Raw genomic sequence first — 17,677 nt, forward strand, 5'->3', positions numbered from 1 at the left:
CCATTTCGTTTCCGCGCTCCCAGCAACCGATCACCATTCGACCATCCAGATACTCCATGTTTCTCATGCACACTTCGAACTCGACCTTATTTCTGCTGCGTATCTTTACTCGATACGCCCCGCAGACCGTATCGCCTTCGTTAAAGTCCAGAGAGGCAATGTACGACGATCTGAATGTTTTTAGGTCTTTCGTAGTCCTGCTTGCAAACCTGAAAGGTAAAGCCTGAGGAAGATATGTTAAGGCTGTCATATTGCGGCGCACCAGTTTCTTGAGAAGATCCGTCGTTTCGCCAAAAGGGAGCGAGTACCGTGGTACTGATTTGGAAGATTGGTCGTAGAGGACAAAATATTGACTCGAGAAAATGGACTCGGGAATCGACTCGATATACGCTGGCTTCAGAGATGAATTCGAGAGACATCCACAATAGAACTTATGCTGGATACGTGCCGAAAGTCTTCGCTGGAAGAAGTAAAAATACATAGCTGACAACCCTATGACGATTGTGACTGTTGTCGATAGGAAGAAAATCATATTGCTGTAATTCTTGCCTGATAGTGGAGGAATCAAGGCGTTATTACCAGGTGACTGTAGTGATGACGACTAGTGGATCTGGCTGAGCGGTCCTGTCTCGCTGTCAAAGGATGGTTTTTGGATCAGATTGCAGTTGATGATACTAACTACAGCATATACGATATGGCGACAATTATCTCTGTAGGATATTTCGGTATCTTTCAGTATCCTGAGGCCTTGAGAAAAAAAAATGACAAGGGCATTCTCATGTGTCGGACAGCAAAGTACAGTTTTATCCGCGATTTCAGCTGCCGATGTATTGGTTAACAGGTTTCTATTACGTGATCGACATATTTCTACAAACACGTCATGAACTGAAAACATGCTTGAAACCAGATTCTTTTACAAACTGCAATTTTCCAACCCAAAGAAAAAGCTCATCCAATTATATTATTCTATTATGTTTCCGCCGAATGTGGCTATGATTGGTGATTTATTGTCACAATACTGTATTTTTTCACCAGTCACCTGAAAGCGCCAAGAAGATGAGAGGAAAGGCTAAAAATAATCTAGAATACAGTTTAAAAGTTGGAGATTTCTGGTGGTTTTCGCGTGTTTATGTCTTACGCAGCGTTCAATCTGTTCTATTTGAAAAATCGTAGCTCTTTCGGTGAAATTTTTGATTTCCGGGAGGCAAAGGTTGGAAAGACTGGTTGATATAGCTATTGAAGAGGGAACTGCTCGACGGCGGTCTGACGCGGCAGACAGGTCGAGATAGGAGAAAAAAGACCACCTCCACGACCTGTGAGAGTTACGCAACGAATTGAAAAGAGGGGCGATCGCAGTAGGCAGTAAAAATGAGTGTTTTGAGTGACATCCAATATATATGATGTTAAATACAAAGTTGCATACTGGAAGGACAGGGTGGAAGGCAAGAAACCTAGGAATTCAGACAGTACTTTCCCAATTAGGAAAAAGGTGTGCAATCGCCAGGTCTCAGTGAGTGTAAGGTTTCCTCCCGAGGCGCTCCGCCTAGTGTGCACGATTCGATAGTATCGAGGGTATATGCTACAGTGGAAGTTCTCAGGGACGTCCCAGAAGGGGATACAGCAAGTAACAATGCCTTACTTTTTCTGGGGCTGAAATGGCCAAAAGTCTTGCAGACCACCTTAGCCAGGTTTAACGCAAAATCCCCCAAATACGTGGTTCGGGCTGCCATTGAACGAATCAAGGAAGGCATTTGTATTGATTATTTTTATTACCTACAGAAGCATCACTCGGTGTATGTCACTTTGTCTACGATATAAAAAAAAAAAAAAAAAAAAAAAAAGGTTGGAGTGGGAGAAGGTGGAGTCTATCGCAAAAATGAATTGCATCCTGGGCCGGAAGCTGATAAGATGAGTTTTCAGTTGGCTCGACGTTTCCTTTGTGGGCTATTAATAACTCTTCACGTCAAGGTGGCTTCAAAATACTTGAGGAGAAGAGCTGGAGTTGTTATAAGGTCAGTTAAACAATGCTTGTGAAGAATCAAATTACCTTCGGAAGACTATAAGATTTCCAGAATACGGAGTGAGTGGTACTATCGTGAGAGTGCTTGCATAATACAAACTATAAAAAGGCTCACAGTTACTCTCAGCATCGTTGGCAACTTGTTTCCACCTCTCATGGAGATACAGCCTGCAAATTTTGTGTCCTGTTCTCCACCAATTATTCATCTTCAATGTGTAATCCGTGTTCTAATCAGTTCCGCTGCTGCATGGAGATCATTTAAGATCGCTGCTTTGCATAAACAGGTCCCTATTCTCTGGTTGAATGGAACTAACGTAGAGTCACCAATTCTTCCGCACTAGTGGGATGAATGGCTACACAGTTGTCAAAATCTTTTTTGGTAGCCCCCATTTTGACGGCCACACCGAACCCTTGGAGCATCTCAGCAACCCCAAGTCCTAGGATATGCATACCGACAACACTTTCTTCAGGGCCAGCACATATAAGCTTAATTTCTGTCGGATTTTTTTTCTTGTCATCCTGTGCCATAACATCGTAAAACATGGCCGTGAACTTCGTATGGTAAACTTTGATCTGCTCCTTTCCGTAACGTTGGCGAGCCAGAGGCTCCGTTAATCCGATCGACCCAACTTCAGGGTGTGCAAAAACGACGGTTGGGATGTTTTCGTAAGACAATTTGGCAGATGCAAATTCCGGAGAACCAAAAATGCGGCTACTTAGTTGGCGACCTGCCGAAATGGCAACTGCAAGATCGATTAGCCATGTTTCTTTAATCTCGCCATAGATGTATACCTGGGGTCAGATCAGCTTGTCCGGTCACGTCTCCAAGAGCATAAACCCCTGCTGCTGAAGTGTTCTGATATTCATCCACCTTAATGTGACCAGTTTTGTTAAGCTCCACTCCGGCTCTCCCGAGTTGCAGGTCTTCGATCTCCGGGCTACGGCCGACAGCCCACAGTAACTCATTGACAATCATTTCAGAGCCATCGTGGCCAATCAGCTTCAACAACTTATTTCGGCCTTTTCCGTCCTGGAGTAATTGCACTTCTCTGAACCCTTGATGTCCCCGATGGATGACAACACCGGCAGCTTCATAGCGGCTTGTCATTGTGGCCTGGATCATGGGATCAAAATTCCTCAAGAAAGTGTCACCACGGATGAACATGTGTGTCTCGACATTAACGGCTGCCATGACTCCTGCTAACTCAACAGCAATGTAGCCCGCTCCTACTACTGCGATTTTTGGGGAAAGTTCCTCTAGTTCAAAAAATCCATCACTAGTGGTGCCGTACTGAGCACCAGGTATCTCTGGAATATTTGGTCTTCCTCCTGTGGCAATAAAGATATGTGGTGCTGTGCACTGTACTTTGTGGTGATTGTTTTGGAGAGTGACTTCAACTGTCTGCGAAGTAATAAAGGTGGCCCGACCTTGCACAAGGTCGATATTTTCTTTCGTCCAGTTGTTTTCGTAGGTACCATTTAGCCGCTTGACAACTGCATCTCGACTTCTTTTGAAGTGGTTATAGTCAATAGAGACATTTTCGGGAATGTCGTATCCATAATGTCTTCCGGCGTCCATCATTTCGTTGATAAGCGCAAAATTCCATGTCATCTTTTTAGGAACGCATCTGAAGTATTCATTAGTATGTTTACTTTTTAATGCAAAACAATAATTAGGCACAAGAGATCATTGTAGAGGATATACTCACCCCACATTCACACAAGTGCCCCCAGAGCGCCCGCTCTCTATGATTAGAGTCTTTGCGCCAAACAAACCTGCAGCGCGTCGAGCGCTTCCGCTGCCACCGCTGCCACCACCAAGCACGATGTAATCGTACTTCTTCGTATCCATGGAAAATATCCAGGGGGAACCCATGTGGTCACGTCGCGTTAAATTATCTGGGCCAAGACGAAGAAAAACAGACCTTATTTTTTATCGGTCCGTTGAATTAAAAGACGATGTGAAAAGCTTTGACGGTCGAAATAGCACCTTACAAGAACGAGACAAGGTTCGAGGCTGTCGATTTGAAGAAGTGGAAGAGGTGAAATAAGTACTGTAATATATCTTCGAAGAAAACGCTGGAAGAACACGAATATTTGATAATGACAGTGCGAGGGCCGAGAGAGTTGGACATATTTTGTACCCATGCGTACGACAAATTTATTAGTCAATAACATGGTGTATTACGGTATATCCGACCTCATCCATAACCTCACTTCCAAAGTCTATCAGCTGAAGAACGCTGGTTCCGTGAATTAGTCAGGATTTGTATCCTATTACGTAAGTTACATCGTTGGTACTGACTAAGGTCGATTGGTCCATTAACTTACCTCATGCATCCCAGTGTTATTAGCTAATTCGAAAGGCGATTGGTAACTACTCGGGAAAGCTAATATCTGCCATGTCTAGAACGGTGCCGTTATTAAAATTGTCGCTGGATTCGTAAATCCAGACAAGTACTTAAAAAAGCAACTGAATTCTCCCAGAGACCTACCTTTTTTCCCCTCGCTTTCAGAGTGTCTAATATCAGTCAACTAATTTTGCTGCTTCCTATGACAAGTCAACATTATGGCAAACCCCGAAACTGCTAAGGTAAATATAAACTCCACAATACTCTTCCAGTCGCATTGGCTGACAGCGCAGTTCACGCTTTATACCTCCACAGCTTCCCAGTGGGCGTATGTTCCGCACCTGGCACTAGATCAAAAGGGGTATAATTCTGGCGAGTACGCCACCAGCCAAATTGACCTTGGTACGTATATTCCTCTTTGTAATTAGGAATAATTGTGGAAGGGAATTAACGTGGTGGCTGTAGTGGACGGAGAGAATTTCGCCCCTGAATACGTCAAAATTAATCCGAACGGGACAATTCCGTCGTTGACATCAACATCTCTGCAAAAGCCATTGATTGAAAGCACGGAAATTCTGAAATATCTGGACTCGCTTCGTCCGGAAGGACCTTCTTTATACCCCAAGGATACCAAACAGCACTCTAAAACCGAGGAGTTGATTGCACATGTTCATCAGCCCAAACTTTCTACAAACCTCATCCTCCTCCAGGCACGTGATGCGCAGGAATTAAAAGCGAAGCGAAACGGTCCTTGGAAGGATTTCATTGCTAATAGGCAAAGAAGACTCCTCAAGTACTGTGTTGCTCACCCAGAGATACCGCTTTATACTTCTCGCACGCACGAAAATGGAAAGCTATACCAACTTTACAACGATACTGATATTGGCCCTGAACATGAGCAATTTTTCCGCGATTCACATCAAGGCTATAAGGATTTCGCGGCTGGGCTTAATGATCTTGACTCAATGCTCGTTCTCCCTTACGCTGTCGGTGATAATATCACCGCAGCCGATTTGCACATTGTGCCCTGGTTGGCTCATGCTTTGTGGGGTGCTGGTGGGAGTGCATTATATGATTTTGATCCTCTGGAAAAGCTCATCCAGAAATCTGTTCCAAATTTTGAGTTTGGAGAAAAGACGAAGACATGGTGGAAAAACATTTCCACGACTGATACGTTCAAAAAAAACTACCCCAGCCTACACTAGGCTGTGAGGTGGTTTTTGAACATCAGTCACTTAACCAAAAGCAATGATAATTCTTCCCTTAAGTAATTCGGCTACATTCGCAAATGTTCTGAAGAATTACCGATGTAGTATCATGCAAGTAGCGTTATGAGCCGTAATGACGTGACGTATTGGTCAGGAAAAAAACAGAAAATTCTGTATAGCAGCATTATCCGCTGAATTGATGAATTTGCGGTATACAGTCAAAGGTTCAATTATTTGTCAAACTTAGGTGATGCATTATGACTGATGATCTCATAGTCGGAATGAATGACCGCCACATACTAGTTTGCTTGCACTTAAAGTGAGTAATTTACTTTAGTGCCACTGGGTGGTCGACTCAAGCCCGGATATGCTCACTCTAGGCAGCCATACTCAGTGGCTTGTCATCGGCTACCAGTGCGGTTGGAATCTGGCTATTCTAGGACTTAGAAATAAGTGACCCGCCCGTCACGAAGACCAACTTAAGCTTCTGTGTAGCACGCCCAAGACACGAGACAAACTGAAGATTTTACGACCATGAACTTGCCGAGCTTGTTGTATGTATACAACCGAGAAAGGTAAGTAAGTGCTTTGGTTAGTCAAAGCCAAGTTTCAAAACTAAAATGAAGACTGGCAGAGATACTGAATACCTCACTCGAACTGTGTCTTCTTTGGCCGCGGAGGTAGCGCTTCCGAGAACGTCCCGCGCAGCTACATCGCAACATGAAGACAGAGTAATGGGTGCAGATCCAGAGCATCTCTATGATAACGAAAATTCCTCCAAGCTTAGTTGGAAAAGGAGGATTCGTCATGTTACCTGGGCTTACTTTACATTGACAATGGCTACTGGAGGCTTGGCGAATGTGTTCTATTCAGGTGAACAACCCCCTGACAATGTGTATCATGAAAGCTTTCTAATGACCTCTCAGTTCCATATCGATTTTATGGTCTAGAAACGATAGGGGTAGTGAACTTCCTCCTTGATCTAGCTCTATATCTCTTTGTTTGGGGATTGCTTTTAACCCGATTCTATTACTATCCTTACACATTCAAGGCCTCTTTTCTGCACCCTACAGAGTCTCTCTTTATCCCAGCATCTATCGTCTCACTAGAGACGATCGTGATTAACATTTCTCAGTATGGTATCGACCATACTGGTCCATGGCTTGCTGAGACAATCAGCATAGTATTTTGGACCCTTGCAGTGTTTGCCGTTCTATTTTCAACAAGCATATACGTTCTTCTGTACGAGTGAACAAACAGAGTTTTAAGTTAGCTGCTGATTTTTCCTTAGCTGGTCAACTCAGGCACTTACGATCGCCGAAATGACGCCGATATGGATCTTCCCTGCATACCCTATGCTAATAATAGGGCCTTTGGCCGGTGTCCTCTGTGGCAAGATAGAACCCTCAAAGTCCTTGCCCACAATTTTAGTTGGGTTGACCATTCAGGGGGTTGGATTTCTTGTCTCGTTGATGGTATATTCTGCATTTATTTACCGGCTCATGTCGCACAAATTACCCAAAGAGAATGTTCGTCCTGGGATGTTTGTCTCAGTAGGGCCTAGCGGATTTACGGTCGCAGGTATGATCAATTTGGCCTTTGGGGCCCGAAGGTCTTTTCCAAAAGACTTTTTGGATAATGGGCCAGTGACCGCCGCAATTTTTACCGTTATAGTCTATTTTTCTGCATTGTGGCTATGGGGGTATGCTGAAATAATTTCTTTTCCTATCTTAGGAAACTAACAAGTTTTAGGTTATCGATATTCTTCTTCCTGGCTGCAAGCTTTTCCCACTGGTCCGTTATCGGCCCCAGGCGATTGCACTTTTCCATGAATTGGTTTTCCTTCGTTTTTCCTAACACTGCTTTGATCACTGCAACATTTGCTATTGGGAGAGCATTTTCTTGCAAAGCTATCAACATTGTGGGATGTGTGATGATTTTTCCATTAGTTCTGATGTATTTCTTTGTTTCTGGAATGATGATCCGAGCTATCGCCTTGCACCACATATTGTGGCCCCAGAAAGGCGAAGACAGAGACAAAGGTGGATTTACCATAAGCGAGCATGAGATCTTGACCCGGGAGGGAGGAATTACCTCCGTGCATTAGGCAGAAAGGAAGAAAGGTCAATCCAGTATTTTGATTTGGCATCACTGGTATTCCACCTATCTTGCTTAGAATTGAAACAGCGGGATAACGAAAAGAATGTATGGAGTGAAGACTACGTACATATACAGTGCGTGTCCTAAATTCTCAATTCAGTTTTGCCAAGTGAGCCCACTCAAATCCTTGAGCTCTATGACAAATTGATTCACCTCGTAAGCCTGTATGATATAAACCAACCATTCAAAGATTCTATCGCACCTCCCATGGCAGCTGGAATTACTCCACCACGGAGTGTCTCGTGCCTCCTCTCACACTACCGCATACGGAAGAGAAACCCTTGTCGAGAAGTACTCAGAGATTGATGAACTGTTTGTGCACTCCGTCATGCAGATCATAGACCACGATCTTGGTGGCAACGTTGACTCAGGCCGGACGACTATGCTTAGATCTTGCGTCTTGCGTGTGCTACATGCCGACAACCCCCTTCGAAATATGTGGGCAGCAAAGTAGCGACTATCGTTCATACTCTTGGTCTGAGGATTCCAAGAGTGGGCTGCATTAAAGTTATAGATTTGATACTGCCTGCGTTCGCCTTGCACAACATCCACAAGAAAAATAAACCCAAATTCACTAAAAAGCTTTGCTGAACCAGTGATTTTCAAGCGCCTGTCGCGCGGTAATTCTCCTAGTTGGGTCTATGTTCGTCATCTTCCCAACCAAATCCCCGGCTCCACATAATTCCAAGACTTAAAAGGCTTACTTGGATTCCCCGGGGGTAAAACTGCTCGAGAGGGTAGTCAAACGCTCATGAAAAGGATTTTCTTTCTCTATATTAGTCTCCGTGTTGATTTACGGATTTCTCTGTTGTAGATGCCCTCAAAGCATTTCAGTTTCATATTTCCTCATCAGATGACCAGTTGGATCTTCCCCAGCTACATGAGCCCTGGCGCCTGCAAAATGGACTATAAATATGCCCTTTTCCCATTTCTTTTTGTGCGTATCATAGCAGCCAATTTCTTCAGGAAAGGCATTAATTGTCCACTGAGGAATACGCATTGCATGCTTGGTAAGTGCGTTGTTGCTATTGAGAAATGCGGCCATGGAGTCTTGGTCCCCTAATGATTTTCCACTCTGTTTCTTTTCTCTATCGTGGATAGCACGGACTACGTTGGGGAATTGTATAAAGCGTGATGATCACCGCACACTAAATGAACCGTCATTGAGTCCAGCTAAACAGTAATCAGAAAGCAGACTTTGCAGGCTATACTTTGCACGGTTTTTTGAATTGCTTACCAATCGTCCGTCACAAGGAAATCAATCGTGTCTGGCATTGTCGCATTTGCCAGATTCTCATGGATGAAATTCGTCAAACCCATACTGGTGTTTGTGATAAGGATGTCAAAGTCCATGTACCAGATCCAGTCGTGCTGTCCGGCATTGATAACACGTTCGACCATGTCAAACTTAAGCCAAGTGGTGCCTCGTGTAGAATCTGATTCGTAATCAATATAAAGGTCGTAACCAAGAAGCCTAGCATAATCTGCGGAGACAAAACAAAGCCAGTGGTCTTTTTAAATATATTAATATGCAAATCAAATTCGCTATCGCGATCGCGTCGCCCTACTAGGCTCTTAGTGCGTCCGAGCGAACCTATTTAATGAAGCTAGTAATATAGTCATCAATTCAGATCTTACGCGTCATTTGGATGTACTAGAGCACTACCGACGCTGCCTAGACCATTTCCTCTATGCTAGTGAGGGCGAGGGGTACCGTCGACTGTTTTGATTTTCTCACCCTAAACCCCCTATCGGGAGGCGGTTTATGCGCGTTTGCACCCATGGCAACGATTGCAGCCATTTTTGTCAATAAAACTGGTACTAGACGATAGCGCTCATCGTCACTTAAAATATGAACAAATTCTTAGAGCTGTAAGGCCCGTGGTTGTCGATATAATACAAAAATACGTTTTTGCCAAGAAAGAGTTGTTTTCCAAAGTCAATGACTTCATCCGAGGTTACCATCAGCTCATTATTTGAGTGGCGTCGGTCACTCCTTTCAAATACATTCCGCTTAGACATCACGATTAAGTTCTTTTCGTCAAATCGCCTAGTACTTCTCGCTCAATTTCAACTTTTCCAATGTCAGGAATGTCTGCTTGCACCTCCTGTCGCGAGCGCAAGAGAAAGTGTGACAAGCAAGTGCCGACATGTTCAAACTGCGCCAGGTATTGAATATAGAAGTTTGTACGACAAATGGAAACCACTAATACAATTCGAGAGTAGAGTAGGTCGATTTTGCTCTTACGACTATCAGGACACCTTTCCAGCTCGACCTTCTCTGGAGGGGGTGCATTCGTCGCATTCTGGAATTCCGCCATCAGCCCCTCCCCATGATTCAAGTTCAATGCTTTATTTACACCACTCTCTCCTGGACAGCATTTCTCTGAATCGTGACTCCCTAGATTCTTTTCTAGCAGATCAAGTCCACCGGTTCATCGGGAATAACGAGGCACAGCTAGAAACTGCGCGGCGGTATTTTCGAACCATTCATTCTTGGATTCAATTTATTCACAGGCCCAGTTTCATGGGGCAACTCCATGTCAATCATTTGCGCCCAAATATCGACTCATCATTCTTACTTTTATGCATGCAACTAATCACCACTGAGCGTTTCAAAGCTGGAACTTCTCCCGAGGCATCTCCACTTTACGCCATGGCAAAGACCATAGTCCCAGCGATGGAGATACAGGGCAACATCACACTGCAAAACATCCAGGGACGTTTACTTATTTGTCTTTACGAAATTGGCCACATGATTCAGCCGGCCTTCTTTCTTTCTGTAAGCTCTGTCGCACGGTGTGCGATTGCTATTGGTTGCAATAAAAAGATCAAGCCCGGGTGCGACGTCATAGGAAGTTGGTTCAAATTGGAAGAAGAGAGACGGGTCTGGTGGACGATTTATATATTGGATTCGTTAAGTTGTTCCAAAGTCTCCAAGAACGTCTTGACTTCGCCTAATACTTCTCATAGTTACGTTCCCAGTCTGACCGAGTATTTCAATTTTGCCACGGATGATCCGTCATTAGATGACTGTTTACCTGTGGAGGATGATTTGTGGAATACGAGTGTGAGTGTTGATAGTGGAGCGGATATACGTGTACAGAAATGACAATTTCCAAGACGTCTTACATGCCTGACTCTCTGCCGCTGATGACGCCCGAGAGTGTACGAGTGGGGCCTCTCGCACGAAATGTACAAGCTGCACATCTACTACGGCGCACCACAGTTCACGTTAAGGGAATTCCTTCAAATCCTGTTTTCAACACGAATGAGGCCGCTCAACTTTACAGCGTTATGACTACTCTTTCCGATTTGCTCTCTCAGCAGGCGACAGACCTATATTGCATGAACTTCTGTGGTGCAATCAGTATGTGCAACAGGTTTGTCATCAATTTCAAATGAGGCATTACACGTTTGATCAAGTTTAGTGCTCGCATTTTACTCTTCCAGTATCACCAAGTTGAAGAGAGTACAGGACATCGGAAATTATGCGATCAGTACTTCGGACCAGTCATTGACTCATGCTCAACTGTCAACAATATGGCAAAAAGATTCAATTCAATCGCCACAATATTTGACCTGAATACCCTCAACTTCCTTCTCCCATTCTCTATTTACCAGGCCGCAATTATTCAGACAACCGGATTTTTTGGGGGTTCCAGAATGGATAAGCCAAGGACTGAAGATTTGTTGAAAATGCTGTCAATTTTCAGCAAACGGTGGAGAATTGCAGGTATATCTTCCCTGGATAATTTTCTAATCATGTGTGCTCACTTGCGACCTAGAAATTTATCTTGAAAAGTTGACTGAAATAACAAATTAGTCAAGCACAGATATCAAAAAAATGCTCGCAGAGACTACGCTGAATGCCGGTGAAGAAGAGAGTGTGAAACTTCTCGCCGCTGGTTTCCTACGGATTTTCTAAATATCACCTAGTGTTCCATTCCGTTTTATTCATTCAGTCAGTTTAATCTATCCAGTCAAGCCCAAGGCCAGACGCCCCAAAGCCGTAAATCCATATAATTTATGCCAGTCGTAATCTTAACAAAAGTATTTGCACTATTTATGACTCCGAGGTCCACCCCTTCGCATCTCACCGGACCTACCTCCTAGGTCACACCTAACAACCCACGACCTCGCATGATCCAGGGCCATGGTCCGAGCCGCCAGGGTCACGTGCGAGCCGTGGCGAGGTCTCCCTACTCACAGGATACCTCTTCCCCTGTCATTCGTACGCATTGCATCCGCCCGTGCGATATGCGTTAATTGAAAAGGCTTGGTTGTGACTACGAAATCCTGATTGCTAGCAGCAATAGGTCGTTGGGGGTGGGCGACAACTGGAAAAGTGCAATAACTCAACAAGGACAGATGCGGCACTACCACGATAGCAGATGAAGAATACAACCTCAAGACTAGCTGCGATACAAAGTGAATGATTTCTCCCAGCATTTACTTATATCTCGTCATGTCTCTGCAAATAGCTTCTCTATTCACTAGAGGAGCTGACCCATCTAGAAGTCATGGTAAAGGAGGAACACCTTACACCATAGCCGCCTCAACCTCAGTTGGCGCATGTGAGCGCTTAAGAGCACTGGTTATTCTTAGTTCTTTGCGTCTTCCTAACTCTCCAGGCCTAGTTCCGTGATGCCACCACCTACACCTCAAGCTTCTACTCGCTTGATTTTTCCTTGTCAAACGCCGTGTGGCGCTTCGGCACATGACGGCCTTTCTCGAAACCTGGGCGTTCCAAGAGCTTGTATAGCCACTTCTCCAGTTGAGGGAACTCATCGAGAGAGACGCCATCCGAAGCTAAATGCGAGTGCATTATCATAATTAGCTAAACAGAAAGACCTGGAAAACGTTGAGAAAAAGGAAAACGGCCTACTATGAGAGGAAACCCAGCCCCAGCAAGCTATATCGGCAACAGTGACGCGATCACCGACGAGGAAACCACAAGGAGACTTAGCCAGATGGGTTTCCATGGTGCGATAGAGGCGACGGGTTTCTTTGTCGTACCGGTTGATACTATACTCAATCTTCTCTGCTGCGTATCCTACAAGCAACCAGTCAGCATCTAGTCAGTTAAGTGATCACATCTCTCGGTAACCAACTCCTAAAATGCTCCAGCTGTCCTTGCATAGGCCCTAAGCCACCCATCTGCCACATGAGCTAAATGATCGTGTTAATCATTTTAAGTCAGAGGTATATGTTTCTAAAAGATTCATGAACGAACCCAGCTCTTTACCTCCCAGTGTTCACGGGAGTCTTTTGGATACGAGACCTTGTAGTCCTTGTCGTAACGGTCAACAAGGTACTCAAGGACGGCTCCGCTCTCAAAGATACGGATCTGCTCCCCGTCGGTCCATGTATCCGTGATGGCGGGGATCCGGCCATTGGGATTGATCTCTAGGAACCACGGCTGTTTCTGCTCATTGTCCATTATCTGGACCGGGTGTAACTACCAACGGAAAAACACATGTGTGAGTTTCTTCATGTTTCTATCCGTTATAGGGCAGTGTCTCCTCGCACCTTATACTCAAGCCCAAGCTCCTCAAGCAGGATCGGAACCTTGATCCCATTTGGGGTTGACGCGGTGTAAAGAGTGATGTTAGTCTTGGTACCCATACTGACCAGTTGGTTTCCTTGTTGCGTAGTGTAACGTGTCCTATTACCAAGAGCAAATGCGCGAGGTGCAAATTGGGATCGACTGCGGATGAGGCTGTTACTTATACATAGCATCGTCTGCTGGGGTTGAAGTTAAGATAGCCTAGTGACTCACAACTTCAACCTCGCTTAGTGATGATATCAGCACCTCGTATAAAACCACGTGATCAGTTGGTGTTTTTGGTGGTTTTGTTGCGGTGGGGCCGTCGCGGGCGGGCGGTGCGGCGGTGGGGAAGCGGGATTTGACGCTGAACGAATTGAGAAGCATTGACCATATTGGGTTAACTAAAATGCAATTCTCGACGTTTTTTACAAAGACATAGTACGGCGGGCGCTAGCGGATGACATGGTCTGGAATTATTTCGACCAGAGCTTCGAGGTGCCCGTGAGCGGCCGGAACGCCACTGAAAAGCTCCCGGGCTTTGCAGTAGAGGATCTCGCAGTAGATTGCATACCGTGATCCCACTACTTTCCTACCAACTTAGATACGGCCTAGGAACCCGGCTCACTTACCGACCTAAATGTAGATATATTTGGCGTGAGCATGACTTCTTAGAATTTGACGGGCCCGGTTCAGACATATATTTTTTCCTCGCATCTCCTCATGTACTGACTCCTCCAGCGACCACTGGCAACTCTGACATATCACGGTACGGGGATGAAACAGAGTATATTGGAACTCTCTCTCCCCCCTCCTCTCAACACCTTTGGGAAATCACCTATTCCACATATTATGAATTGGCGCCTCTTTTGAAGAAATTCGCAATAGCCCAGCAGCGAGACTACTGCTATATATTAGACGTGAACCAGTCCACATAAATGAGAAGCTTTTGTTTTATCTTCAGCGGGTGCTCCTCCGCTTCAAAAGCTTCACAGAGTGAGAGAAATATTTTCATAAAGTAGAGGAAAGTCTTCATAATCGACAGTCGTCGCCCCTTCAAATTCCCATGTCCTTGTCCGTGTAGGGAGATACTCCCCCAATCCTTCCTGGACTGTTTTCGAAATTGTCAGTGTGATCAAGAGGTCGCAGGTAATTGTTCAAATGCACATTTTCTCTTGCGCCAATTATTCCGTTGAACATGAGCGCGCTTTTGATTGCTGAAAGCGTTGTTCCGTTTCTCAGACTCTGTCGGATCAAAACAAAAAAATAAAATAAAATAAACAAAAAAGGACAGCCTACCAAGTAGGCGATAATACCTGCCGATGATTTTTTCTTCGGACTTCCTCCACAAAGCAGATACCTTTGTTCCTGCTCATCTGTTTTTGCGTTCATGGCAGGCTTGGCTTATGAGAATGACGTCGCATGACGATAAGTCTCGATTTCTTTCAAATAAAACAAGTATTTGACGCCACTGTTGGATTTTCAAACACCCAAGTATTCTGCCAATTCTCAGCTTGTTGCAATTCACGGGGTTGAATCAGCCACTAATAACCGCCGCACGTGGGGACGAACCATGGAGCACTAGCGGGAGTCATCGCGGATGCACTAGCGGACGCTAGCGGGCGCTATCTTTGGTTCCTTCAGACAAACCATCCATTAGGTCATGTGGCGAGCTCTTGAAGTCAAAGCTATGCTAAAACTTAGGCGCCATTGAGAAGCATTAACTTTATTGAAGTTGAGCTGGCTGTATTCACTTTTGCTAACGGAGCCTAGAAGCGGGGTCTTTTTCCAAACCTAGTAACTTGAACCTTCAACATTCCCGAGACTTTCTGAATCAAAATTTGGTTGATTTAGAAAAGCCATGAGAGTGTTGACTTGGCGATTTCCAAAATTCCGACTTTTGTACTCTCTGGGTTTCAGACGTGCTCATTTATAGACCAAACCAAGGTTGCCGAGTCTCTCGCAGCGGTATGACTTGCCTACATGACGGGCCCTCTGAAAACCACAAAGATAAAAGCATGGCATATTCCCCTCTGAATCATTCGTAGTTTCAAGACTATGAATGATCTTCTTCTGGCTTCATATACGCGTTATTCTTCTCTCCGTGACAATTCAAAAACAGCACACTTCACTATGGCGATAGATCAAATGAACTATCCCTTTTTTTGGCTGCAGCACCAGCCTGACTATTCTTGGCTATCTTCTAGTCAGAAGGTTTGCAATCTTAATCTTTTAAAAGAGATGACTTGTGGTTGCTGAAATGCCTTAAGGACAATAAATATCCGGTTGACCTTTTCACGGATCCATCATCATTCACTGATCCTGACTCACAAATCCCGAGAGCGAGCTCAACCACAGATCAGAGGACTAAGTCAAAGTGAGAAACTGATCACTCCTTATTTGCTATATTCCATAGAACTAACTCTTCCGTTTATGCACTCGTGCAGAAATACGAATCGGGTTGAAAACCACAATATGGCCTATCCAACGCAGATCAATTCGACTAAAAATATGACGGGTTTTACAAGCGACTTCAACAATAAATTGCCAACATCAAACGCCTTTAAGCAGACAGTATTATCTAAAAATACTACAAAGGTAGATAAAAAAAGGTCCCAAAACCGATTGGCGTACGTATTATTGTGTCTCGTGAAAACAAAACTCAACTGATAGTTTGGCTAGGCAAAAGTTATTCCGGGAGCGAAAACAAAAATACACAGAATCTTTGCAAGAGCGCACGAAGGAACTAGAGGAACAGCTGAACAACCTCCGAGAACGAAACAATCAACTTGAACTGCATTTGTCGTCAAACATGTGGAGTTTGAATTTGAACTCGCCTGCCAACTCCATGTGCGCCATATGTCTTCAGAGCATGAACCTTCAGAGCAATGGAATTATGCACACGAGCAAATTTTAAACAGGTCCAATATTTGACAAATCAACATCTCGTTATGAGTGAAAGCAAATATAAATGAGAAGGCTCATTTGACGAAACTTGACTCGGCGCATTCAAATAGCGGAGTTGACAACATAACCAGTGTTTCTTTCAAAAGGTCCTCCCTGAGGGCAGATTAGAACGAATCCATTAATGCAATCGGACTGAGGTCACTGATATAGTCTATATTTCCATTTATCCGATTCTGCTCTCATAATCTTCCAGAATGGAGCTTCGGCTCGCTAAGGCTTTTCAACTCAAATGATCGGACCTTCCACGATTCGTATGCCCCGTCAAATCCTCGATAGTTGCAACTGGCAAGAGTACTGTTGCTTTGGGCTTTGGCGCATGAGTAATATGGTCTCCCTCTCTCACAAAGGTCTTTCTTTCCTCGGCGCCACTATCGTATCATCCAAAACCTCGCGTTTGGCCATGTCAGATGGATGCTTCGAGTCTCTGCCGATTGCAAGGATTCAATACAGCCAAGAATTCCAGTGATATCTATTGCCCAATAATCTCTAATGGTAGAGCATGGACTACAAAGTAAAGACAATTAGGTGTAATTCATTGGCATTGACTACGAATTAATGAACAAGCATTCACCAGCAATCCATATTTATGAATGCATTTTCTTTGCGACAATCTCCTGATACTCTACATCATATTGCACAAGTACCGATGGGCCCTCTCGCTCTAAAGTCTCTGAGTCGATCACAAAAGTCACGAAGAACACCGCCGGCTTCGCCTGGCTCGCATTGGCGCTAATCCGGTGATGGCAGCCTGGTGCCTCATACCAGGAACCGCCCTCCTCGATTGTCGTCATCGGATTATTATTCATCTTATTCAAGACAGAGCCGTGGATCACATAGGCGGAGACGGAAGCGCCTCTGTGTCTGTGAGGTGGCGTCGCACCGTTCGGAGGATATTCGACAAGCATTCCTACTATGGTCTTTCCGGGACAGTTGACTAGCTCATACTGGTAAGTCACGGTGGTTTTTGCCAGAGGAGACCTAGTGAAATTTTAGGTTATTGCGAGGCTTGAGGGTATTATGATTTCTAGGGACCTACTCAGGGTTGTAGACTGGTTCTTGCATCATGAGAATGTTGTACCTCTGCACAAGTACTTTTTAGGCCGGTGTGAAGTATAGCTGGCTTGGTTGCGGGGTGCTTATGTATATTTGACGGATTTTTACGTCGATACGTTCTCCAACGTAGAGCATGGAAGAGAAGGATCGCAATACAAAGGTCTATTAAATTGAGGAAGGAATCTTTATCTTGGGAAGGGAAGGCCGTCTATTTATTCCCGAATTTGGCCCTCAAGAGTTTCCCGCGGCATCCGGCTTAGGATTGTGGACCCAACGTATGAGTGGATCATACGTTGGTATCCATGGTCCAAGTATTGTGTGCCACCGGGCCTACCTTTGATATCACGTCTCCTCCGCACAAGGCTAAAGT

The 17,677-nt window shown here is 44.7% G+C and overlaps 5 protein-coding genes across 5 annotated transcripts; 2 read left to right on the forward strand and 3 right to left on the reverse strand.

The window, feature by feature from the left end:
* Positions 1 to 2,329: 2,329 nt before the first annotated feature.
* N7474_010446 (uncharacterized protein) lies at positions 2,330 to 3,896 on the reverse strand (the record flags this gene model as incomplete). Its single annotated transcript, XM_057201856.1, has 3 exons — positions 2,330 to 2,763; positions 2,813 to 3,648; positions 3,730 to 3,896. 3 exons carry the CDS (start codon positions 3,894 to 3,896, stop codon positions 2,330 to 2,332), a joined length of 1,437 nt encoding a protein of 478 aa, XP_057048127.1.
* A 693-nt stretch (positions 3,897 to 4,589) lies between these two features.
* Positions 4,590 to 5,576, forward strand: N7474_010447 (glutathione S-transferase family protein; the record flags this gene model as incomplete). The annotated part of the gene is made up of 3 exons (XM_057201857.1): positions 4,590 to 4,613; positions 4,665 to 4,773; positions 4,837 to 5,576. The coding sequence occupies 3 exons, from the start codon at positions 4,590 to 4,592 to the stop codon at positions 5,574 to 5,576; spliced, it is 873 nt and encodes a 290-aa protein (XP_057048128.1).
* Positions 5,577 to 6,199: 623 nt separating this feature from the next.
* On the forward strand, positions 6,200 to 7,686 carry N7474_010448 (tellurite-resistance/dicarboxylate transporter family protein; the record flags this gene model as incomplete). Its single annotated transcript, XM_057201858.1, has 4 exons — positions 6,200 to 6,439; positions 6,487 to 6,762; positions 6,884 to 7,281; positions 7,332 to 7,686. The coding sequence occupies 4 exons, from the start codon at positions 6,200 to 6,202 to the stop codon at positions 7,684 to 7,686; spliced, it is 1,269 nt and encodes a 422-aa protein (XP_057048129.1).
* Positions 7,687 to 12,411: 4,725 nt separating this feature from the next.
* On the reverse strand, positions 12,412 to 13,674 carry N7474_010449 (glutathione S-transferase family protein; the record flags this gene model as incomplete). Its single annotated transcript, XM_057201859.1, has 6 exons — positions 12,412 to 12,551; positions 12,628 to 12,795; positions 12,854 to 12,911; positions 12,976 to 13,200; positions 13,272 to 13,484; positions 13,522 to 13,674. The coding sequence occupies 6 exons, from the start codon at positions 13,672 to 13,674 to the stop codon at positions 12,412 to 12,414; spliced, it is 957 nt and encodes a 318-aa protein (XP_057048130.1).
* A 3,164-nt stretch (positions 13,675 to 16,838) lies between these two features.
* Positions 16,839 to 17,316, reverse strand: N7474_010450 (cupin domain-containing protein; the record flags this gene model as incomplete). The annotated part of the gene is made up of 2 exons (XM_057201860.1): positions 16,839 to 17,232; positions 17,291 to 17,316. The coding sequence occupies 2 exons, from the start codon at positions 17,314 to 17,316 to the stop codon at positions 16,839 to 16,841; spliced, it is 420 nt and encodes a 139-aa protein (XP_057048131.1).
* Between the last annotated feature and the right edge of the window lie 361 nt (positions 17,317 to 17,677).

The sequence above is a fragment of the Penicillium riverlandense genome (genome assembly GCF_028828495.1).
Source record: "Penicillium riverlandense strain IBT 135883 chromosome Unknown utg000009l_segment0_segment0, whole genome shotgun sequence".
NCBI lineage: Eukaryota > Fungi > Ascomycota > Eurotiomycetes > Eurotiales > Aspergillaceae > Penicillium > Penicillium riverlandense.